Source organism: Haliotis cracherodii, unplaced genomic scaffold, assembly GCF_022045235.1.
Source record: "Haliotis cracherodii isolate W230 unplaced genomic scaffold, xgHalCrac1.p SCAF_3, whole genome shotgun sequence".
Taxonomy (NCBI): domain Eukaryota; kingdom Metazoa; phylum Mollusca; class Gastropoda; order Lepetellida; family Haliotidae; genus Haliotis; species Haliotis cracherodii.
Window position 1 is genome coordinate 13368974 of NW_027266286.1, and position 25864 is coordinate 13394837.

The 25864-nt window shown below is 39.2% G+C and overlaps 1 protein-coding gene across 1 annotated transcript; it reads right to left on the reverse strand.

The window, feature by feature from the left end:
• Positions 1-13309: 13309 nt before the first annotated feature.
• On the reverse strand, positions 13310-18478 carry LOC139474956 (complement C1q-like protein 2). The gene is made up of 3 exons (XM_071258159.1): positions 18383-18478; positions 14343-14504; positions 13310-13589 (listed from the first exon to the last, which is right to left on the reverse strand). Exons 1-3 carry the CDS (start codon positions 18453-18455, stop codon positions 13339-13341), a joined length of 486 nt encoding a protein of 161 aa, XP_071114260.1. The 5' UTR covers positions 18456-18478; the 3' UTR covers positions 13310-13338.
• Positions 18479-25864: the final 7386 nt, after the last annotated feature.

Here is a 25864-nt window from a genome sequence, read left to right on the forward strand (position 1 = left end):
TCAATTGGCCGGGGACAAGCTGCCCTATTGTAATATCCTGGTGGTTGCCATTCTGTGTGCACATTTTCATATTTTTGAAATGTCAGATGATTTGGCATCAGTGACAAATCTCTCAGATTTGCCAAATGTTTTGTGATCTAAATCTTAAACAATGTTTGACATCGTGCATTTATTGTAAATTGATTGTTAAGAAAAATGGTCTGCATAAATATTAAGTGTCATCAATACACATACTCGTATAACTTACGTCTGAAATTATACATTTTTCTCATCCTTTGATTTCTATCTTTTCCAATATGTTTTGTTTCTTTTCAAATTAATTAATTCTTTTCATCAGAACTGCATCCAAACTGGGCCATGATTTATGTGTATTTCTGTAAGGTAGGATTCAGTTCAAATATAAAAAGTACTTATACTGAAAATAAGAGTGGCATTTCCTTGAAACCATTAATGATGCCAACCTTTGTAAATACATATCTGTTACTTGTAGTACTGTCGATATGTTCGACTTTGATAATCGTTGATTTTCACAAACATATCCATAACCATGATATAATCTGTGTATTTGGCTTTTATCATCTATTTGTCTGGCTTATATCATCTGTTTATTCTGCTTTCATCGTCTGTTTATTTGGCTTTCGTCATCTGTGTATCTGGCTTTCATCATATGTTCATCAGGCTTACCTTCAATTATGTATCTGACTTTTATTTAATACGAGAAATGTTTTACAAATGGTTATAGTTCTTTAGGCGTCTATGTTCCCAGTAAATTACTTAATCTGTAAAAGAATGTGTTATATATATATTAAACATTATGTAAATTATATAAACATATATTTTTTTATTTGAAGTTTACACGATATACGGCTTTTCCATTGGACGAGAGGTCCGTCACATGACCGCGAAATTGACGTTCATAAGTGTATGAACGACACAATTTGATGTTCATACGTTTTTCAAGAGACCGTGTTGAAATGACGTAAACACGGACGGACTACTTCCACATTCCTGGGGAAACCCCTGGGAGTTCCCCCGCACGAAAACATACAGAAGTGTTGTTTCTCATTATTTAGACCCTTTAATCTTGAACTTAGCGATTAAGCATACATTTGGATAAGTCAGAGAGTTTGATGCATGTCCGTCCAAGGATACCGTCGCTACTACCCATCTTAGAGAACAAAACGAAGAAAAGCACATTCAAACTACCGTAATAGAACTACGGTAGTAGAACTTCGGAAATCGATCCCGTCACGTTCATCGTGTCGGTCATTTTGACATCTTGGCCTTGATGTAAATATATTACGACGCGCTGTCAGTGTGACTGACTTACTGAGGTAGTTCTTAATAGACCTTTCCCTTCTAATGAGGATATTATTTGTGTACATTTGTTTTCAGCAACTACAAAAAGTGTTCTGTTGAGCATGTTGATCATTCATAAGCTCATGTCACCTCTCGGCTGTCAGTGTAGACATGAAGTCACACATACCAAATATATGTGTATAGATCGCTTTGTTTGAGTTCATGAACCTTCATAGAGTAAGGGCCAAATTGTATGAACGTCGGAGCTTGCGCAAGTCAATTCTTAATCCCCTGGATGGCGCAGGGACATATATGTCCCTCCTCTGTAACCCTCACTTTGAAGTCGAATAAAATTAGAAATACATCACCCACACAAATACACTATATCATCCACTGGCATTTTAGACCAAGCAAAAGTACTGTAAATGACCTCTGAAAATTAGGTACATCGTAAGTGATGCCATTTTTTACACATTGCTAAATCACCACTCACGACGTTGTTTACAGCATGTTTTGAAATCTAAATTTCGGATATTAACTCGGAGAAATGAATTTCAAAAATAGCATATTAGCATAAACTTAGCTGCGATAGATAGATCCTTGAATTCCTCATACATTTTCGAACGCTGTGCTCGAAAAACTGCACTTTTTTATATGTAAACAAAGCAAAATTCAGATTTTACACACTGTAGCATTTTCTCCTATTTTGAGCCATCCATTCGTCTATTCGTTCATGATATTGGCTCAACATTTTCAGAATATGCATGGACATTTAAGAGAATCGTAGGAAGAATTAGGGAATTTAGAATAGAAACATTGCAATGATTTGATATTTTCAACAGAAATTGTCAAAGTTACCGTCCTGTGTGACGCCATGACTGACGCAAAATCACGCACAACGACAACGGTATTTATCGGAATTTCTGACTATTTCTGTCAGATGAGAATGAGAGTGCACACGATCATTGTATCATGCTGTTTACAGTTTCAGTTATGATGTAGATTTTGCATATCTTTTATACATTTTCTTCACATAAATAATTTCACTTTGGATATTTGTCAATGTTCAAAATGATATCATACGTAAATATAGGCCACAGCATGTATGAACGAACCTTTGATGATATCCTGTTTGTTTGAACATTGTTTACATAAGAATTGATAGGTTTATAGTGTCGAATACGATATTTCTTTCCTTTGGTTTGTTATATTGTTTCGTCTGGACAAGTGTTACAAGATGAAGTGTTAATATAACTGCGGCATGTACGTATTTCTTGTCAATATTTATATAACCAATGTCAATGAATAGCCGTTTCATTTTATTGAACTAAAAGTGAATACATTACTTTAACAAAATGGATAATATTTTTCGTTAAAATATATGCACACATTTCTGAATAGAATTGTTTTTTTTTATGTCGTTTGATATACAGAGCAGTGATGTCTAACAATTCGCCAGGTGCGCGTTTGTCACTTAAGGATTGACTGTGTATTTTTTTCGGTTCATTGAGGTATGAATCGAAAAACCGATGTGCAAACTGTATGAATCCGCGTACAGTCAATGCTTATAATTAAATTCGACAACATAAAACATGTTTTATCTACAATAGTTTAACCCAAAACAGTTGCATATATCAAAACAGACAAAAATGACATTGATAAACATTCCAGGTGTAGGAATACATACAATGGCGTGACATGAATCAGGTGATCGTTTAATTTATGCACATAACTTTACACGCCTACACAGTCAGTAGCCAATCAACGGAGGGTGGGATTAAAACAATGTTCATTGGACCTGCCAATTAAGGCAAGAGGCGAAAAGAACTGCAACAGTCAGACTGTAACGAACCGGAAGAAATATGTCCAAGAGAAGGCGGCTATTTCAAATAACATGGTCATTTACTGCGTGATTCAAACATTCCTTCCCTGATTACGGTAAAACACAGTTGGAGAAATGCTAGTTAGCAATGAAACCCGAAGACATGAAAGTTGAACCGAGGCGAGCGGGAAAAAAACAGGCGAGCGAGCCTGCACGTTTGCTGTTTCATTCATTCTCGGCCTTCGGTTTCAAAGGGTAGTTTGGACAATGAATATGCATGAAAGTCTCTAAATGTCCTGTGCATGACGATACACGTGAGCAGAAAGGGAATTCCCTCGACTGTCATATTGGGATTCCCCGACATTCCGCAGTAATAAAAGTAGTGCGCCGCGGTGGGCGTGGCTTAATTTTTACATTCATTGGGAAATGAATGCAATAACACGTGACCACTTCACCTAATCAGAATGCAGGAATTTCCATGAACACAACGAAAATTTGATTATAAACAATTAACGAATTATTCCTCTCGTGTTGCATTATAAAATCAATGGGTTCATTCTTTTTTCAATATTGTGATCACAGGATATTAAACTGTTTACTTTATTTCCTCAGGAATTGTAAAAAGTATAAAAAATAAAACCCATGCCAGGTACCCCGTTGGTTCAACCTTATACGATTATCCTGATAATTTTATGACGAAAAAGCGTCAAATTCCGTTTTACACATTGAGATTTTCCATACCATGAAAGAAAATTAGGGGAGATATATATTAATCAAAATACCAGTGTCTTCGTTCTCCAAAGACATAAAACCAGCCATGACGTCAAAAAGAATGGTGATATATTTTGGGTATTTCATTACATTTGATGATAAGACTAGTGCTCCATTAATAATGGTGCAACATTGGTCAAATTACACGTACACAATCAGGAGAATGTTGGAATCTAAGGACTTAGTTATAGATAAGATAGGGCCATCCATTTCTCTATTACCTCTTTTCTATGAAGTACCATTTCATAATTTCTTATGGTTTTTTTTATAACTAAACATACACTGTTTCAATATCGATATTTGTGTTGGATTAGTTTGGTTCCTCGTGAGCACAACACCACGAAAATATATTGTCCTTACCCACAGCCAATTCTCACCAAGTGACCTGAGTTACAATAAACTTGTGCTAAGCATAGCGGAGTTATACCCCTTTTTCTTTGTACGCGTGTAACCTCTCTGTCGCCGTTTGACGTCATAGAGAAAAATCAGTTTTCATCATTTACGGCATGCTATTTTCGGCATTGAATGTTTGCGTTATACATACGCATATAACTCCATTTGATATGTAGTTATGTCGTTCAGATATTAGGCAGTATTTTGTTCGCACAGTTTCCGTAAAGCTTCTAAATATAAAAAAAATCGTCGCACAGTACTTTTATCAGTGAACGATAAAAAGCGGAGAAATTTACTGTTTTCAATGCAGAATAAATTCTCGGACAACACTTAGAAGTGTTTTTTTTAAACCGTTTTAATATTTGCAGTTAAATTTACACCATCAAATAGGACAACCTTCACTTTTCCGATCTTAGGAAAATGTGCGTCAGAAAAAAACTCGGCATCCAGATGGGTTTAAATATATTGAGCTGTATAATTTACTCAACCGGTTTCACGAATGTGGTACAGTTATACCGAAATTGAACATTATGACGTCACAATAAGATGCATAACAATGTGTGGGACAGGTGTACGACACATACAGAAATACAGACATAAGTATTGTAGTGGCAGTAAAATGTGCAATAATTGTATGAAATAATTGAGGCCATTTAGTCTTGGTTTGAACGTATTCATAAAATAACTTTCTTTCATCTTTCTCAGTGCATTTCTAAAACGGGAATAATCTTTGGTGCTTTATTCCTTGCACATTGATCAATATGTTGACTGAGTGGGATACACCGTGAAGAGGGGTCTCTTATTTGTTGTTGGTTGACTCTCACTCTCGCTCTTAGGGTGTTCCCTGTCTGTTCAATGTATTTGGCGTTGCATCCAGCACACTGTATGACATAAATCAAGCTTTTCGTCTCTTACAACAAGGTATTTGGGACTTATATTCTTAACTGGAAACCCCACAAGCAAAAACTGCTATGTAATATGAAACATATTTAACCTTCTGAATTATAGGTAATATATGTAAATATACTAAAGTGAATTAAAGGACTGATTATACCTTAATGAGCCATTAATCCGGTCGATTTCACTAGACACATAACAATCCAGATTGACGGGGTTTCATCTCTTTGACAATATATTTGACACAATTTTGCGAAGGCACGATACATCATAACATTATCAACATACCAAGGCACCATTAAGGATAATGTTATGATGTATCGTGCCCTCGCAAAATTGTGTCGAAATTTATATCTCCAAAGTTGCCAAAACTTATAAAATGCCTTAGACACTGATTTTCAGTATATTAGACTGTTCTTTTGATAATGAAAGCAATTATCTCTCTAGTTTATCCAGATTCCCGATGGTTAATTCTGACTTGATCGCCGAATGACGATGGCGACGCCATGTTTGTTAATAAACAGTGAAAGTAGTCCCTGCTTGACCTTTGATATTTGCATCTCTATCCGCATATGACCCCAACGAATATCGTTTTTATCCGTTGGCTTTATCCTGCCGAGAAACCTACCCATTATATGATAAAGATAAATATTTCTTTAATCGTCAATTATTGAAACTCAAAAAGACAACTTGCGTAAGAGAACATGAAAAGAATTATTTCGACAACTGACTTCCATACAATCCATGCTAGTACTCTACACGTTCATATGCGCTATGCGTGTTAAGGCACAGGTGTGATAATTCAACACTTAACATATTTAACATAATGGTTGTTGTCAGAAATATATAAATCTTCAGCGCCAAAGAATAACCAGTCTCCATTTATCTGGGGTAAAAGGCAAAATAGAGGAGGAAATTAAATAAATGGATCACTTAAAAGCAGTGAGAGTGTTCGCGACAAGGCATGCCTCATCGGGAGCGCCACCCATTGCATAAAAATTAAGTGTTTGATGCCTGACGCCGCACAACAAACCAGTGATATCGAGACACGATAGCGCAGGGAGATCCTCAACCTGCACGGCGCCCACAAGTAACAAAATACCCAGCTAACACATTACGTCTTCACAACGTTGTGGGAAGGTTGTAGACGGCTAAAGTTGTGATATAACGTTGTCACAACGTTATTGTTACGTCTCTGTGTAACGTTATTTCACAACGTAATACGAACGTTGCATATTTACGTTGTGAAAACGTTGTGTATGTGATATCACACAACGTTTTAGTAACTACGTTTCTGGAACGTTGTTATCGTCATACATTTTGGTTCGCGATAGTCAAAGGAATAGGAATCTTTCATCAAAATCAACTTGATTTTATCAGAAAAACAAATCATTACTATTCTGTATATTCGGCATTAGGATTTTCATCCCTTGCATATAATAAAACTACCTGAACGCAAATGCCCCTCTCCATAACGGCGTTTTACGTTACTGTGAAAAATATTGATCTTATTACATAGGAAACCCTATGTACAAACCTTCCAAGATAGCATTCAGACGTTGGCAATTTTCAAGGGGCTCTACTCTTTATTGAAAGCTTCTCATAGAGGGCGCTGTGTTCTTGCTCCTCACTTCGAGCAGACGACGCGATACAAGCGCAAGCTCGGTCATCGGAGAACTGTTTTCCTCGAATACTAGACTACATGACTACCTAAACATATAAAATATATAACTGTGGTATTTGTAAATGAATACTGATTGTTTCTATTCTCGTGTATGGTTGAAAATGAAAATCAAACTCAAGTGAAAAGGTCAACATCGTTTTCGCTTGTGGCAATTTTACGGTGAAAAATATCAACCAATCTGAACAATTCAGAACGAGGCTTTCTAAAACCCCGATTCCCTGAACTGTGTACATGATAAATATACATAATAGTATGCAGACTCCTACTGATCGATGCACGGAGCTTTTCACTGTTGTCGGCAACATCGCGAGTTCAGTTTTCGAGCACCAAACAGTGGCCGTGGGATTGTGTTTGTTGTTATTTAAGAGGTATTGATGATGACATAGCCGCTTATTTATGTGTGTATATTAAGGAATTATCTATTTATCTGAGACATTGCATTCTATTCATTTTCCCAACGTTACTATCTTTGTAAATGTTAGAACATATATACATATCCTGGCATATTAATATAGAACATAAAAATATTAATTAGGATAAATACCCCAAAGTGTTAACATTTGTATCACCTATTGGTAGGTCAATTCGTAATTCATATTCAACTTTCATGCTTCATGGGAACTATTTAACTTATTTGGCAATATATATTTTTCATTTATTTATATATTTTTCACATCAGGTTTTAGAAACTTACAGACAGTGGTAATTGTGTGTCACTGATATAGACGGTGTTGATTGTGTTTCATTGATACAGGCAGTGTTGATTGTGTGTCTCATAAAAAGGCAGTGTTGATTGTGTGTCTCTAATACAGGCAGTGTTGATTGTGTGTCGCTGATACAGGCAGTGTTGATTGTGTGTCGCTGATACAGAGTTCAGTGTGTGTCGCTGATACAGGCAGTGTTGAGTGTGTGTCTCTAATACAGGCAGTGTTGATTGTGTGTCACTGATACAGACAGTGTTGATTGTGTGTCACTGATACAGACAGCGTAGAGTGTGTGTCTCTTATACAGGCAGTGTTGATTGTGTGTCTCTAATACAGGCAGTGTTGATTGTGTGTCACTGATACAGACAGTATTAATTGTGTGTCACTGAAACGGACAACATTGAGTGTGTGTCATTGATACAGGCAGTGCGGATTGTGTGTCACTGATACAGACAGCGTTGAGTGTGTGTCTCTAATACAGGCAGTGTTGATTGTGTGTCACTGATACAGGCAGTGTTGATTGTGTGTCTCTGAAACAGACAGCGTTGATTGTATGTCATTGATACAGACAGTGTTGATTGTGTGTCACTGATACAGAGTTCATTGTGTGTCACTGGTACAGGCAGTGTTGATTGTGTGTCACTGATACAGACAGTGTTGATTTTGTGTCACTGATACAGACAGTGTTGATTGTGTGTCTTTGATACAGACAGTGTTGAGTGTGTGTCATTGATACAGGCAGTGTTGATCGTGTGTCACTGATACAGACAGTGTTGATTGTGTGTCTTTGATACAGACAGTGTTGAGTGTGTGTCTCAGATACAATGTTGATCGTGTGTTGCTGATACAGGCAGTGTTGATTGTGTATCACTGATACAGAGTTCAGTGTGTGTCACTGATACTGGCAGTGTTGAATGTGTGTCACTAATACAGACAGTGTTGATTGTGTGTCATTGATACAGGCAGTGTTGATTGTGTGTCGCTGATACAGGCAGTGTTGATCGTGTGTCACTGATACAGAGTTCAGTATGAGTCACTGATACAGGCAGTGTTGATCGTGTGTCACTAATACAGGCAGTGTTGGTTTTGTGTCACTGATACGGACAGTGTTGATTGTGTGTCGCTGATACAGGCAGTGTTGATCGTGTGTCACTGAAACAGACAGTGTTGAGTGTGTGTCACTGATACAGACAGTGTTGATTGTGTGTCACTGATACAGTCAGTGTTGATTGTGTGTCATTGATACAGACAGTGTTAATTGTGTGTCACTGATACAGGCAGTGTTGATTGTGTGTCGCTGATACAGACATCGTTGATTGTGTGTCACTGATACAGACAGTGTTGAGTGTGTGTCACTGATACAGACAGTGTTGATCGTGTGTCACTGAAACAGACAGTGTTAAGTGTGTGTCACTGATACAGACAGTGTTGATTGTGTGTCATTTCTACAGTCAGTGTTGATTGTGTGTCACTGACAGAGAGTGTTGATTGTGTGTCTTTGATACAGACAGTGTTGATTGTGTGTCATTGATACAGACAGTGTTGAGTGTGTGTCTCTGATACAATGTTGATCGTGTGTTACTGATACAGGCAGTGCTGATTGTGTGTCGCTGATACGGACAGTGTTGATTGTGTGTCACTGATACAGACAGTGTTTATTGTGTGCCATTGATACAGGCAGTGTTGATCGTGTGTCACTGAAACAAACAGTGTTAAGTGTGTGTCTCTGATACAATGTTGATCGTGTGTTACTGATACAGACAGTATTGATTGTGTGTCTTTGATACAGACAGTGTTGAGTGAGTGTCTCAGATACAATGTTGATCGTGTGTTGCTGATACAGGCAGTGTTGATTGTGTATCACTGATACAGAGTTCAGTGTGTGTCACTGATACTGGCAGTGTTGAATGTGTGTCACTAATACAGACAGTGTTGATTGTGTGTCATTGATACAGGCAGTGTTGATTGTGTGTCGCTGATACAGGCAGTGTTGATCGTGTGTCACTGAAACAGACAGTGTTGAGTGTGTGTCACTGATACAGAGTTCAGTATGAGTCACTGATACAGGCAGTGTTGATCGTGTGTCACTAATACAGGCAGTGTTGGTTTTGTGTCACTGATACGGGTAGTGTTGATTGTGTGTCGCTGATACAGGCAGTGTTGATCGTGTGTCACTGAAACAGACAGTGTTGAGTGTGTGTCACTGATACAGTCAGTGTTGATTGTGTGTCATTGATACAGACAGTGTTAATTGTGTGTCACTGATACAGGCAGTGTTGATTGTGTGTCGCTGATACAGACATCGTTGATTGTGTGTCACTGATACAGGCTGTGTTGATTGTGTGTCGCTGATACAGACAGTGTTGATCGTGTGTCACTGATACAGACAGTGTTGAGTGTGTGTCACTGATACAGACAGTGTTGATCGTGTGTCACTGAAACAGACAGTGTTAAGTGTGTGTCACTGATACAGACAGTGTTGATTGTGTGTCATTTCTACAGTCAGTGTTGATTGTGTGTCACTGACAGAGAGTGTTGATTGTGTGTCTTTGATACAGACAGTGTTGATTGTGTGTCATTGATACAGACAGTGTTGAGTGTGTGTCTCTGATACAATGTTGATCGTGTGTTACTGATACAGGCAGTGCTGATTGTGTGTCGCTGATACGGACAGTGTTGATTGTGTGTCACTGATACAGACAGTGTTTATTGTGTGCCATTGATACAGGCAGTGTTGATCGTGTGTCACTGAAACAAACAGTGTTAAGTGTGTGTCTCTGATACAATGTTGATCGTGTGTTACTGATACAGGCAGTGTTGATCGTGTGTTACTGATACAGGCAGTGTTGATTTTGTGTCACTGAAGCAGACAGTGTTGAGTGTGTGTCACTGATACAGGCAGTGTTGATCGTGTGTCACTGATACAGGCAGTGTTGATCGTGTGTCACTGAAACAGACAGTGTTGAGTGTGTGTCACTGATACAGACAGTGTTGATTGTGTGTCATTTATACAGTCAGTGTTGATTGTGTGTCACTGATAGAGAGTGTTGATTGTGTGTCTTTGATACAGACAGTGTTGATTGTGTGTCATTGATACAGACAGTGTTGAGTGTGTGTCTCTGATACAATGTTGATCGTGTGTTACTGATACAGGCAGTGCTGATTGTGTGTTGCTGATACGGACAGTGTTGATTGTGTGTCACTGATACAGACAGTGTTTATTGTGTGTCATTGATACAGGCAGTGTTGATCGTGTGTCACTGAAACAAACAGTGTTGAGTGTGTGTCTCTGATACAATGTTGATCGTGTGTTACTGATACAGGCAGTGTTGATCGTGTGTTACTGATACAGGCAGTGTTGATTTTGTGTCACTGATGCAGACAGTGTTGAGTGAGTGTCACTGATACAGGCAGTGTTGATCGTGTGTCACTGATACAGGCAGTGTTGATCGTGTGTCACTGAAACAAACAGTGTTGAGTGTGTGTCTCTGATACAATGTTGATCGTGTGTTACTGATACAGGCAGTGTTGATCGTGTGTTACTGATACAGGCAGTGTTGATTTTGTGTCACTGATGCAGACAGTGTTGAGTGAGTGTCACTGATACAGGCAGTGTTGATCGTGTGTCACTGATACAGGCAGTGTTGACTGTGTGTCACTGATACAGGCAGTGTTGATCGTGTGTCATTGATACAGATAGTTCATCTAAGTGAGACCACTTGGCCACTTGTGTCAACCTTAGACCTTTAGTAGTCAGGATCAAGAGGTCAGGGGTTGTATTCTTGATTGACCCTCATTATAATCCACGACGTCAGCACCATACCTGAGTCACTGCTTTCACTACAGGTGATATGACTTTCCATGTTAAGCTGATTGTAGAAACCAAAATACTTTCAAAGGTGGAATCAACACAACACGTTCACAGATAGAGTATTAATCACACATACATCCCTACCAACTCCCTCACATCCTGAAACACTGTATTAACAAATCAACCATAGATACCAATAGATACACTGATTCAACTCACACAGACAAAACCAAGTGATGTATAGAATAGAAAACTTTATTCAACCATTAGACATCGCAATTCTAAAGTTTTCAAAGAGGAAAACTTCTCATCTAATGATAATTTTCAAGAGTTTTTCTCCCAGCAGTTTCTCTCGGTCATCCAAGAATCCACCAATAGATATACATGCTTGAACACACGATGACCCAAATGTATTTACATGTGTGGTGACATCGTACGACGCCATGATGATCGGTATATAACTTAGATGAGATATCATTTACATTCTGTACATAGACAACAAGGGTCTGACTAGAAATATACGCCTGGATGTTGATTCCATCCATGTAACACTGTGCATTGGTTAGAAATTATGTTGCTATTGACGACACTGCAACGCATTGCATATTGTATGATTTTCCGCAATAAAATATGTTTAAATCAAACGTTTTGCCTTTTTATATTGTGTATCACTGGCAATAAAACGGGTTCGATCATAAGCTGCAACCATACATTCTTATCAGGTGGTATCGAAATCTTACCATAATTAACATATCATGTCATCTACATGTACTATGTTGACTAGCACAGGTCTTTCATGTTTCCATTTGGGGCCGTCAGGTAGCCTAGTGGTTAAGGCGTTCGCTCGTCACGCCGAAGACCCGGGTTCGATTCCCGACATGGGTACAATGTGTGAAGCACATTTCTGGTGTCCCCCGCCATGATATTGCTGGAATATTGCTAAAAGCGGCGTAAAACCATACTCACTCACTCACTCATGTTTCCATTTCGAGAGATAGCAAAGGTGAGATATTTGATAACACTTCTGCGAAGCGCCTCAACCCTGTATTGACCATTCGCTTGCTTGAAGCCCTGTCCGATGTACCAGATGCCCCATACGTTTAATTGCCCAATTCAGATTTTTATTACAAAGAGAAGTAGCCACCAGATTGATATTGTTTGATAATTAAATTGTTAAATAGGTTATACGGAAACAATAGCACCAGTTCGGATAGGTTGCGCTTTCATTTAAATCAGCTCGAATTAAGAGATAAACATACCGTGTGTTCGATGTAGAGCGAGGTTACCTGTAGATTTGGTGCCTGGCCGTCTGCTGGCTTTGCACACCGCAAGGTGCCGCACTGAAATGACGTCGCGGAATCGAAAACGTATACATTGTCTGTCCATTGATGTTCATTACTATATACATTGTATGTGTTATCATTACATTGTTAGTCAGCTTGGTATTCCGAGTGCTGGTGTAAGGACGACCTCGAGCAGGATGTGCCGCTCGTAGGATACGTGATACGAGTGTAGTAACACCCTAGCCATCGGGGCACACTGCCTGACACCTAAAACTAATTGCAACGACAGTAAGTCTATATCATGTAAGTACTGTTCTCGATCTATAGTTGAATCAGATTGATTTAGAATACACTTCCTGTCAGTGTGTACGCCAATCAAATCAAAACACGTTCAGCCCTTTGTGGCAGGTGGCTGGTCTAAGTCACTCACTCATTCAATAAATCATTTTCGAAAATGCCCTGTTGTCTTTAGATGGCTCATTTCGGTACACTTGAAATGTATGTTACACGACAAATAGCAATAAATCCACAAAGGTGTGTTCTCTTGATAATTTGTAGGCATTTGCAACATGTTGGTGGATACTGTTTATACTAATGATTGATACAGTATACAGCTTGAAAGAGACAGCAAAGGAAATCCATTTTATGGTTCTTTATTTTAGACAGATGCTGAATCAGTCTTTTCTAAGGAGGAAGCCAGAAAACTGCGACCACAGCCCATGTCTTAATGGGGCGTTACCGTAGTCGTAGAACTTCTTGACGAAAACGTGGTCACCTTTGTTGACATGAAAGGTAGCGCTCATGGTGGTGCTGTCATTGATGCTTGGAACGGTTACAAATGCTTTCCGAGAACCCTGTGCAACCAGCTCGAAATCGGAATGACCTGCACCAGTTGTTTGTAAAAGTACCCTGAACTGATAGTAACCTGAAAATGTAAATTGTATTTTCCCCTGTATCTAAATTTCAATACACACTGTTGCTAACGCATAACTGATTTTTCCTTTAGCAGTTTATGTGTCACAATCTGCTGAGATATGAGGGAAAGTTGGGTTGATGTGATGTTGTAGGGTCCAAAGCTTAAACGATGTTCCCAGAAACGTCGTTACCACAACACAGTCAACCGATTACCTGACATGCAAAGGATGAACGTAGCTCGTAGAAAGTCACACGTTGGATACATGTCACAGTCACCGAACAAGGTCTGACAAAATACCGGTTATCACCTTTTGGTACTTGGTTTCCCAGGGTGACTATATTCATTGTAATGACATCAACATGGTTACTTGTTGAAAGAACTAATGTTTCTAAAGTATCCAACCACGTTGCATTAATCTAATCACAACAAAAACATTCCAGTAAGACAATATGGCTACCTTCTGCTTTCGTAAACGTGGAAGTATTACTGTCTCCCACTCATAATTTCAGACAAATACATATATATATATATATGTTTGAAACATTTGCCACTATTGGCTTACCGTTATGAAAGACAGATGAAAAGTATATGTACATGGAATTATGGAGGATTTGTTGAATTCCTTAAATTATTGAACAAGGAATGACGTGACTAAATATAATGAAATGTCACATAGCCCTGCGTAAAACTGGACTTAGATAAAAGGCATCTAATCAGAAAATGATGAGTGACCATTGTGTATATGAAAAATCACATTCTTACCTGATACAGGTACAGTGAATACCCCAGATGAAGGGTTATACCCACGACCAATGTTCGCCTCAACGCTGCTAAATGGAATGATGTTGCCAACACCAAAGTGGTAAGATTTCGAGGATGCGGGATTCGAATCCTTTGGCAGTGATGCTTTAAAGTACACCAAACCTGAAACGATATCAGTATATGCGTTTGCGAGTGAGTTGTCAGTAAATGAGTACGGTTTAACAACGCCATTGTCAATATTACATCAATTTCACGGTGGGGACACCCAAAATGGGCTTTTGACATTGTTTCGATGTAAATCAAAGCCGAATCGTCAGCATGGGGAGAGAGTGCTTTTAGCACTAGGTTGTCCAATCGGTCCTTTTTAAAAACTATTCAGCCCGAAATAGGTCCAAATGTAATAAACGTGATGCTGAACTTTCATTTGTACCCTGTTTTACAGAAGTGTGAATGAAGAAAACAATGCATTATTACACGATTCAAAGTGATTCTACAATACCTATTTCTATGATGAAATGGAAAGGTTTTGTCTATTTTTATGTTGTTTAACGCCGCACTTAGCGATGTTCCAGCTATACGTCGGCGGTCTGTAAATGGTAAAACCAGGACCAGACAATCCAGTGATTTATATCATGAGAATTGATCCACGCAATTTTGGATAAGATTACATTTATCAACAAAGTCAGCGAGTCTGACCATGCGATCCCATTAGTCGCCCCTTGAGACAAGGGTGGATTGCTAAAGTCCCATTCTCAACCGAATCTCCATGGGTCTGAAAGGTAAACTTAACTCAGCATTATTCTGTAATCTTGGCTCAGGGTGACAAAAGAAACTATCCACAAGATTTATGACAAGAGAGATGATTTTCCAATAGTCACTGCTTCCTTCATGCCAGGTACATTCAAGCCGCTCCAGCCCTTGGTGTCTGCATTTCACAACGTTTGAGGTACAATCGAGCATGGTCTTTCTTCGGAGATTTCAAAGAACGTCACAATGTTACGACATTAACGGCCAAGGCCGGCAGTTTCATGAGAGATATGTAGAGGGCATTTCTAAATTATGTCCGAGGCAATTTCTATCGTACTTGTTATTTAACAGTGTACTCCATGTTCCCCTGTTTTCGTTCAGAGTAACAATTGTCTTGGCTTTGCGTGTGTTTGTGACAGGTTCCACCGGTAGGACAGGCTACGCTTACCTGTTCCCGAATATCTGATATCATCCCTTTTTAAAAATGTTTCATAAGCATATGATTATGATATAGTCAGAATCGGAATCGGATTTCTTATGATTATAGAAAGGTTTATTTTCTTTTTTCATACCCAGTAGTAACAGCAGGTGGCTCAGTCATAACGGTACACTACATTCATCATATTAATATTATATGTACATACGCACACACTTAAATTCAAATGGTCTGGTATACACAGATATAGTTCAATATCAAACATTCTTTGATATATGAAACAACTTCTGAAGAAGCGATAAATTATTTGCTGTCTTTTTGAGAAAACAACCAATATTGCCATTGAATCATTGGAGCTGAAAAAACACACTGGAGTTTGAAAAGAGCGTACCATTTCTACGCATGCGTAGATTAATTCGCAAATGACACATGTACACATTAAAAGAAACGGGCGGCAATGTGATGTTATCAATATGTCGCGTTGTTGCCCATTTTTAACGCGTTTTCACACAAATTTGAATGCGGCGACAACGACATATTTTAACCTTGAAATTGTCGCCTTTGTGTTAGTTCAAAACTATTATTCAAAGCGGGACAAGGCGACAAATGGTCATGTAATCAAGTTTTGAGTGCACTGAATTAGGAACGAGTTTCAACAAATCGAGTGGCTTCAGTCATTTGGCTTTGAGATATTTGATATGAGGTAAGGAAGTTAAATGGCCATCAAAGGTAAGTCCCAAGAACTTGGCCTCGTTTACAACTTTGATAACTGTACCATTTAAATATAGTTCGGGGTCCTTATGCAGCTTATATTTTCAGCAGAATTGTATATTATTAGGTATTAATTTAGAACATTTAAACACGTTTCAAGGGAAGACCTGTGAATTTTATTGAGACAGATTTGTTGCTGCCTCTCTTTTTTTGTAATTTGAGTTTTCTGAATGATCCTGGCCAGGTTTGGGTATGGGGACTATACCCATGAAAGACTCTCACGTTTGCTTCCATTGTCCAAACCTCGCCTTACCACCTCAACATCTGTCCTCGATTGTCACACCAATCATCTAAAGACTATGGATATATATACTGTTTATGGCTTAGGCTTTCGTAAGCAGCGTCACAAAATGTCCGTTATGATGTAACTCCTCTTGGTGGCGTGTCACATTGTATATGTACTATAACGGCATGGCAAGGGCTTTCTATTGAGCTAACGAAGAAATGTGACAGCTTCGAGAAATAATGTCGACATGTTAACATACTCACGTTTACATAATTAGGAAGTATTGTGTTTGCTTTCAAGCAATGTATAACACGCGTTTTCCCATGTGCTTTACAGTTGAAGAAAACGACTAAAGAAGAAAACTACGCAATGACGGCAGTTGATATATCGAAGCAAACGAGGAAACTGGGCATCTCGGGGTCAGCTAATCACTGACGGAAAAAAACGTCCATTGCTACATTGTTTATGCATCAGTATCAAAAAGTGATGATACCAGGCGTTGGTGATCAGGTAGGTAGTGACGTACATGTACACACGCCAAAAACAGTGGAATGTTAAAACAGCTGCATCTGTATAAAATCAAATGCTTCTATCTAAAGATATACTTTTCTGGTAATATGTTTTTACACTTCTGGTAATATATTTCTGCGTGCGTGTGTGTGCGACAGAGTGTGTTTGCAGTTTAAATCGCTTTTTCTATTATTTCAGTCATATCAGGGCTCGGAATACCCACACTGGGTTTTTATCACTCTCTAGCCCATTTTGTGAAGCTAACTCGTCGTGGCGAGACGCGGCTAGCATTGATCAGTTAGGTATAACATCACTTTTTGTGAAAGGTACTGCCAAACCAAGAATCATTATCATGTTCTCGAACCCATAATCAGCGGATCAATTATGGCAAGTAAGTCGAAACAGCGAAATGCGGCCCCATAAGACTCCAGGGCAACCCGTGTCCCCAAGAGTGAGTGAGTGAGTATGTTTTTACGCCGCTTTTAGCAATATTCCAGCAATATCACGGCGGGGGACACCAGAAATGGGCTTCACATGTTGTACCCATGTCGGGAATCGAACCCGGGTCTTGGCGTGACGAGCGAACGCTTTAACCACTAGGCTACCCGACCGCCCGTGTCCCCAAGAGACAATGACATTTAGTTGATCATAAGACAAAAGAATATTGTATTGATATGCATCATTACAACAGGAATATTATATAAACTAGTAAGTATATATTGCCAGTGCAAGAGAATAACCAGTCTAGATTATCCGCCGAAACAGATTATATTTTTCTTAAAGGACAAAATTAGCTGTGATATGATATGAATAGACCACTGAAAATCAGTGATGACACCAGATGTTCGCGATAAGGTTAAACATGTTCTACCCTGCCGGTAACACCCGCCATTCACACAATTTGCATATAAAAAATAAGTATTTATTGCCTGCCATGCGACGGTGGCTTGAAAACAAACCAGACAATCAAGTGATCTCAGAACCAGAAATATTGTAGCGTTTACTGATTTTGTTGAAACAAATGAAACATGTTAATTTTGAATTACCTTTGCTGGGTACAAATTGAGAGATTCTGCTGATTATAAGTAAAGAAAAACGTTTAAGAAAGATATTCGTTTTCAAAAACAGTGGAACACGTTTATCTGCTTCACATCATCACTTCATCCGGTTATGTACTGTCGGTTTGAAAGTCCCTTACAACTTTGAATTATAATTTCGTCAGAATTTGTTTACTTGTTTTACAGATTTTTTTCAGATTCACCTAAAACGCAAAGTGGTATACAATTCTTGTTGGAGTGATCCTTTAGTCTTGAACGCTGCCATTTGTTTATATTAAGCTTTTTTGCTTACCTTTTCCGGCAACCGCCTTTCCCGTAAATGAACAGACTGCCACGCAGAGAAATAACATCAGGTGGAGCTCCATGTCTGGCTGCTGTCAGGGATAGTGAATTGCATCGAATGAAGCGTTTACAGTTTACAGCTTACAATATAACAGTTTCAAGCTGTCATAAAAAGTATGCAAACCCCACCCACATTAAATCTCTGCTCACACGTGACAGATGTTCCAGGTGGGTTTCCTGAGCTGTCAGTACGTCATACGGTTTTGAACTACGTGCAGTCTGACACTTCTACTATCGTGTTCAATGTATTCCACGAAAATGTATATTTGACTTCAAATTGAAAATGTGTATTGTTAAGGATTGAGTGTGTACCCTTTTTGCGGTTGATTAAGATATGAAAAACCATTAGGCATAGCGGATTCTTACAAAAGTTTGACCATCGGTTATGATTCATACCTCTATGAACCGAAAAATAAAGTCAATCCTTAAAATAAGATTCGACAAAGAAATGTGTTATCTCCTTAAGTTTTATATAAAAAAATATGTTATGTCAAATCAGATTTATGTTTCTAGGTTTGTCAGCACCATAGCCGTGCTCGTGTGTTTCACCGAAGTGGTAAACGTCTTAGTCCGGCATCACTTTGGGCTTCCCTCTCACATTTAGCTGACACGCCGCGATATAACTGGAATACTGTTAAAAGCGGCGTTTAACCCAACTCACTCACTCACTCAATCACTCAAATCAGACAACATTCCAGGCGTAGGATGACGTACTGTGGCGTGATATCACTCATGTGATTGTTTTCTTTATGCACATATCTTGACACGCCCAGAAAGTCAGTATCTAATCAACGGAGAGCAACATCAAACAAAGTTCATAGGACCTGTCAATCAAGACAAGAGGCAAGAACAGCCCAGTATGACTGTTACTAGTAACCAGAATAAATATGCAAGGGAGAAGGTGGCAGTTTCAAATGACATGTCACGAGCTAGGAGAGTATACATCCCCAGATAGATGTATCGGCTACCCATTCCCTGCTGGTGAACAGAGGCACATTGGAACAAATGTACTTGCCCAGCGTGACGCCACACGTTTTGACACTTTTGTGTCGGGTGTATGTATTCGTGTTGCTACCATCTGTCATCTACCATAAGATGGGTGGATTCTTTGGAGTGCATAGGGTGAATGTAATGTATACTATCGGTAGTGACCACACTGTAAAGACCTGTAAATACTGGTGGTCCTTAGGCTGAGTTACAACCTGGCCACTTGGCTGGTTGGTTGGTTTGTTGTTCAACGCCACACTCAGCAATATTCCAACCATATGATGGTGGTCTGTAAATAATCGAGTCTGGACCAGACAATCCAGTGATTGTTATCATGAGCATCGTGTCACTTGCGGGATACGGTGTCAGCACCTGACGCATTCGTGACCAACTCGTGTAATTCCGGGACAAGCCGAATAGCGACTCGTGCCCCTCTCTTGGCCATTTTTGCGACCGGGTTCCGTCTTAGCGCAAACGGGCATACCTAAAATAATCGTCAATTCGTTGCGTAATGGTTCACACATATTTCCCCATATATTTTATATATTTCAGATGCTATTCAAAGCACATCGGGACATGCGGAATTATACAGTATGATTGAACACATTTAACTGTGTCTTTGGTATATTTTTAGATGCAAGACATATGTAAAATCAAAAATTATTTCTGAGGGATTCTTTGACAAAGAACTTGAAATCATACGCGCATTCTGATTGGCTTGTCGTATGTTCGCACATAACATTCATCGATAGGGGGACGAGTCTTCTTTCAGGTTACGGAAAGGGACGAGTGGTGACGAATGCACCTGACGTTTGCTAGCCTGGCGCTTTTGACACCCTGCCCATTCCGCCCCCTGGGAACCCCGCGGGGGGAGAAGGATGTTCGTTAATCAATATGAATCTTCAACGTGTGAGTTCACGTTACACCGATAATAGATAACACATGGTATGAAGTGGATGGTGAGTGTGCACCAATGGACATTTGATAAAATCGCCACTGGGTGCGACGCAAATGCAAGGTGTTAAATCCATTAACTGGCAACACTTGGCTCTATAGATAATAAACATCTAAATCACGAACATCCAAAAGTGTGATACATTCGTGAAAATGAATATCCAACGCATATACAGTTGTTACGGGGTGATTTCCAAACTTAAATGAAGACTTTAATTTAGAAATCCGTTCGCCCAGACCTAACTAGAAAACATCAGTAAATGAACACACAAGATCTGTAACTGCGCTCGCTGATGCTCAGAATATCGTCACTTTTGATTGTTTTGAAAGAGGCGTTTCAATTGGTAAATAGATTAACAGGTTGAAAAGACCTCCAATCGTCCCCTCGTCGCCTTTATACAGCGATCCTTATAGAAGTGGTCCCATCCCGAAATTTATCGAACAATCAAGTTTGCTGTGGCCGTGTAAACATGAAGGTGCATATTACTCCAACAAGTGTAGCACAAAACCATTCCAGAAAGCTCCACTCGCTGCAGTCGACAGCGGTTTACGATTTTGTCGATATCGTGAGCATGTGTTAATGAATTAGTGATGATACCAATTTCTGATTTGTTCCATACTTATGTATATTCTGTATCGCTGGCACAAATGTGTGGTGGTTTCTTATAAAACTCAGGGGTGCCCCGACACGCAATGAATCATACGATCCACACGTCACATCTGGCGACAGCATAGGTTACTGGTGATTATGGAGTTTAAACTTCATCTAAATATCTGTTATGGGATTTTTAGAGCATCTTTATTTAATTTTGAAAAAAAAATACATTTATTAGTGCCTATTCCCAATATTTTACACACATACTTTAAGTTAGTAGATAAAGTAAAACATTTAACCAGATACCAATGTGAAGCGCATCGCCCATGTATTGATCACTTGCTTGGTGGTAGCGCCGTAAGCTGTACCAGATTTCCAATACATTTAACAGTCCTTTTCATATTTCTATAACAGAGAAGTTGACATTGTTTTATAATATAATTCTAATTCAAATAGTACTTATTATGTTCACCTATTAGCACATGTCCGTCGGATAGGATGCGCGATCATTTCAATTAACTGGCAATCCGAATTTATTTACGACCCTCAGTGTCTATTTTCATGTTTCACTTATCATTTGGAATCTGGTGATCGAATCCACGAGCATCATATCCTGTTTTATCCAAGGCTCCACAAAATGAATTTGGCGGATTAGAAGTGCTCAGCAAATCTTCCGAGAGTTTCCATTTACGGTGGTACTCATTTGTGGGAACTAACCAAGTGGTACTGTTTTTTTCCGTAGTTCGGATGACCCAAGAGTTTGTAGATGTTCCCTCCAACAAGGTTTCACATACCCTAACCATTGTAATCATATGTAAGCATCACTACACAATTGTTTTGGTTAAACAACTTTATATCAAATAATGCCACATGTATAACATAACCACGAATTAGTAATATAAACTGAAAGCTGAAGACTTGTCCATTTCTGTTTTGAACTGGATTCCAAAGAGATACATTACTGGATCCAGCAAATTGTAAAACGGAAACCGTGTCTGGAAGAGTAGCCATGATCCTTACTTCAATCAAGGAGGGGGTTTCTTTATATTCACAAAACGTATTTGAGACAAGTGGAATTAATACCTTGTGAAGTCTTGAAGTCTTTTTGATTTTTGAATCCCTTTAAGCATATGAGTCAGACTTTCTGCTCGGATTAACAAAATCAAGACACGGGTATTATCGGTCAACAATTGATTTGCTTTTGTATGTGTTTGTGACGGATGCCCCCGGTGGGGCAGGGCTCTAGATAACTTCAACATCTGCGATGAACTAGTTCATAAAACACAATAAATTACAGGAGGCACATTGCAACATATGTGCCTGCAGAAATGAATAAAAAAACTATGCGTCTATACTTTGTTATGAAAACCTCCATACCAAATACATCTAGCTCACGGCATTACTTTACCCTTACCAAAATAGTCAGTGAAGCTCATAAATCAACTATTATCTCGGACAGTTTTGAATCCATTGGTCTTGTTTTAAAAATAAAATAACCAAAATAGTCAATGAAACTCATTAATAAATCAACTATAATCTCGGACAATCCATTGGTCTTGTCTTAAAAATAACCATCGCTGAGGTAATCACAATATTTAAGCATTCCATTATTGATCTGGATACTTTCCAGGCTAGTAGATCGCAATCAATGCATAATGATATATGCTTGATTCTTTTAAATATCATGATTATTCTTGTATACAACGAATAGGCATTTATGCTATATATTATTATCTGACTATTAACTGTTTCGTAAATTATTGACAGCCTTGGTAGCAGTGTGGTTGTCTGACAGAAGGTGGGAGATGGAATCTTTGGGGGCCGTAGTTAGACAGGCTTTGCAGTGGTTTAAAACCATGATCGTGTGCTCAGATAGCGGATCAAATATAGGCTGCCCAAGTTGTGTCTATTGCTGAGTCTTGAGGAATGGGATCCTTGAGGAAATCTGAGGACCAATTTTTTTATGGCTAGTTGTATTTTGTTCAGGTTATATGTGATTTGTTACTTTCTTTGTTTATTTCTTTAACGTCACACTCAGCTATATTCAAGCTTTGGTACTCAAAAGAAGGTAAGACCACCAGCGTTTCATATGAAAGAATCGGATGGTCCTTAACTTCTTTTGAGTGGCATCATTGATGGCAGTCTTTCAATAATCGAGTCTGGGCCATATAAACAATCCAGTGATTGAAAACCATGAACGGTGACCTACGAAATTGAGATACAATGACATGCATCGGAACACCTGATCCTGTTAGTCGGCTCTTACGAAAAGCCTGGTTTGCTTACACTCGGAGTTGTCATTTGAAGGCGTTGCAAAATGTAGTTTCTAAAGCTGATACCGTCATTCTTAATCTGAGAAAAGAAGTATAAAATAAATTTCATTTATAACAGAATTTGTATGAATCTTTCTTTTGTTATACATTAAATAGTGACGCCCTCAATCCGTCTTTCACACCTTAATGTTGCACCTTACGTTAGTAACCCATGAGTTGTAGAACTCATGTCAGGTGATCTGAGGCGAGGTAAGGTGAGGTAAAATGGCGTTTAAGACTATTACACTATTATATATCGACTACACCACGGAGGCTGTCTAAAGTACCCATGTGTACCTCATGAATGCAATGATGGTTTTGTGGTGTAGTAGTTACAGCGTTCGGGTGCCATGCTTTAGAGCTGCGTTTGATCAAGGGTGAAGCCAAATCGTGGCGTCCACAACCCAAATATTGCAGGAATAGTCCTACAATCGGAATAGAAGTCATAACCATGTTTTTGTTCTACTTGATGCAGATACTGTATTGGAATATAATGTTTTGTTTCTGTTTTGTAGCGAATTATGAAACATATTTACAAGCATGTAGCGATTCAAGTGTGGTGATCATTACTTACGACTGTTTTAGTTTGACAACCTCTTTAAAGAGATATTGAAATGTATATAGATGTAAATATATGTAGATGTGCGAGACGTCACTGGGGGTGGCTGACAGTTCATTCAGGTCAACTGATGCAAACCAGCCCTCTGGAGGTGCAGCACTTAGCACTTTATGCAAATAAGTTACTAGTTACTATATTAATTGTTTATGTGTATAATTCCAAGGTAACTTGTAGGTGAAATAAAGAGAAACCCGTTTTGTTCATCAACTGATCTCTTCCTCGTGTCAGATTTGTCAAGGCTAACCATTAACTGTACTTTTACAACTCGAACATTTACACTTGCTCGCAACAAAATCCCAAGCACCTGCTTGCTTCAATTTGCATTTGAGCCACCATCCAAGACTCAAGCTGATTTCGTTGTGTCCGAGACCAATCCATTGCCAGCACACTCTTCCAGGGGTCGCGGGTTGTTCCAAATGCAAAAACGAACATGTGCTGTTGCTTCAGGCCAACTTGCGTTTGAGTCACCAATGCAAAGGGGTCGTAATATCCCCATGAAGGACTCTCACATGTGCTTCCATTGTCCGAACCTCGTCCTACTACCTCCACATCTGTCCTCACCTTGTGAGAATAGGTCCTTAGCAACCCATGATTGTCGTAAAAGGCGACTAACGGGATCGGGTGGTCAGGCTTGCTGACTTGGTTGATGCATGTCATCGATCCCAATTGCGTGGATCGATGGTCATGATATTAATCACTGGATTGTCTGGTCCAGACTCGATTATTCACACACCGCCGTCATATAGCTGGAAGATTGCTGAGTGCGGCGTTAAACAACAAACCAACCAACCAACCTCGCCTTGTTGCACCAGTAGTGCCCCTAACAATTATACACTGCCTTGTTTGTGTTTGCTTACGTTCTGCTCTATGGCCACGGTCTGTAAATTATCAAATCAAGTCCAGATAAAACCAGCTGTGGACTTTAAGAGTAATGTCCCGCGCAGTTTTGTACCGATTACACACACAATCCGCCAAGTCACCGATCCCTACAACCCGATCTAATTCCATGGCCTTTTGACTAGTAATAGAGTATTTGGACCTAGTGCTATTTCAACCGTGACTGCACGGTTATACTGCACTGATCAAAACTCTCTGTGGCTGGGATGCTTTCCAGACGTTCAACTCTTCTAAAGGAAAGTGATCCACCATGCCGGGTTCGAAAATGTCTTGACAGCATCGCAAGTGAGTCGGTATTCTTCGTTTCTAACACGCACCTGTGTTTCCGGTTGCAGATAAACATAAGTGATAAAGGAAAGAGTTTTGTCGTCTTTTTCCGTCAGGGAATAACTGATGTGGGGATGTAAACAGGGAATAGCTGATTCCGGCAGCTACGTTATATATTCATATTGTGTTAGATCATGAGTACATGCCTGTGGTTATGGGGATGTAAACAGTTTTAATGGTACACGAGTTGTTGTTGCGAATGTTCGAATAATTGGTGTGCAACTATTGGTAGCCCTAGTTAAACCGCTAGGGCTGTTGTCTGGGAATTTGCCTCTCTCACCTGCAACCGGCGTGATAATGGCCCGTCTTCAAGCAATATGATGGCATTATCAAGTTATAGTGTCCCGCTCATTTCAGATTAAATGCGGGCGGTTTAATGTTAAGTCTATTCATTTTAGCTATACCATGGGATAATCAATATGGATCACCAACGGGCGAGTTCATATAACACCAGAGGATAGATAACATATGATGTTTACACAGTGGATGAAACCTGTGGACAACATTTGATAGATGCATGGTGTTCAATCCGTGAGCTGGCAACAGATGACGGGAGATAATATCCATCCCATGTACAATCGTCTAAAGGTGTGAGACGTTTAGCCTTCCAACAACGTACATTGTGTATCAATTGCAATAAAACGGAGTTCGATCATGAGCTGCAACCATGCATTCTTATCAGATCGTATCCAAATGTTACAATTGTCATATCATCTACATTTACTTTCGGTTGTGGACCAG

Bases quoted from the DNA above. Each gene is read 5' to 3' on its own strand.
- LOC139474956 (XM_071258159.1), bottom strand. From the start codon at position 18,455: ATGGAGCTCCACCTGATGTTATTTCTCTGCGTGGCAGTCTGTTCATTT. The intron at 14,505-18,382 runs GTAAGCAAAAAA...ATATCGTTTCAG, and splicing joins AAAGGCGGTTGCCGGAAAAG to GTTTGGTGTACTTTAAAGCA. The intron at 13,590-14,342 runs GTAAGAATGTGA...TTACATTTTCAG, and splicing joins ATTCACTGTACCTGTATCAG to GTTACTATCAGTTCAGGGTA.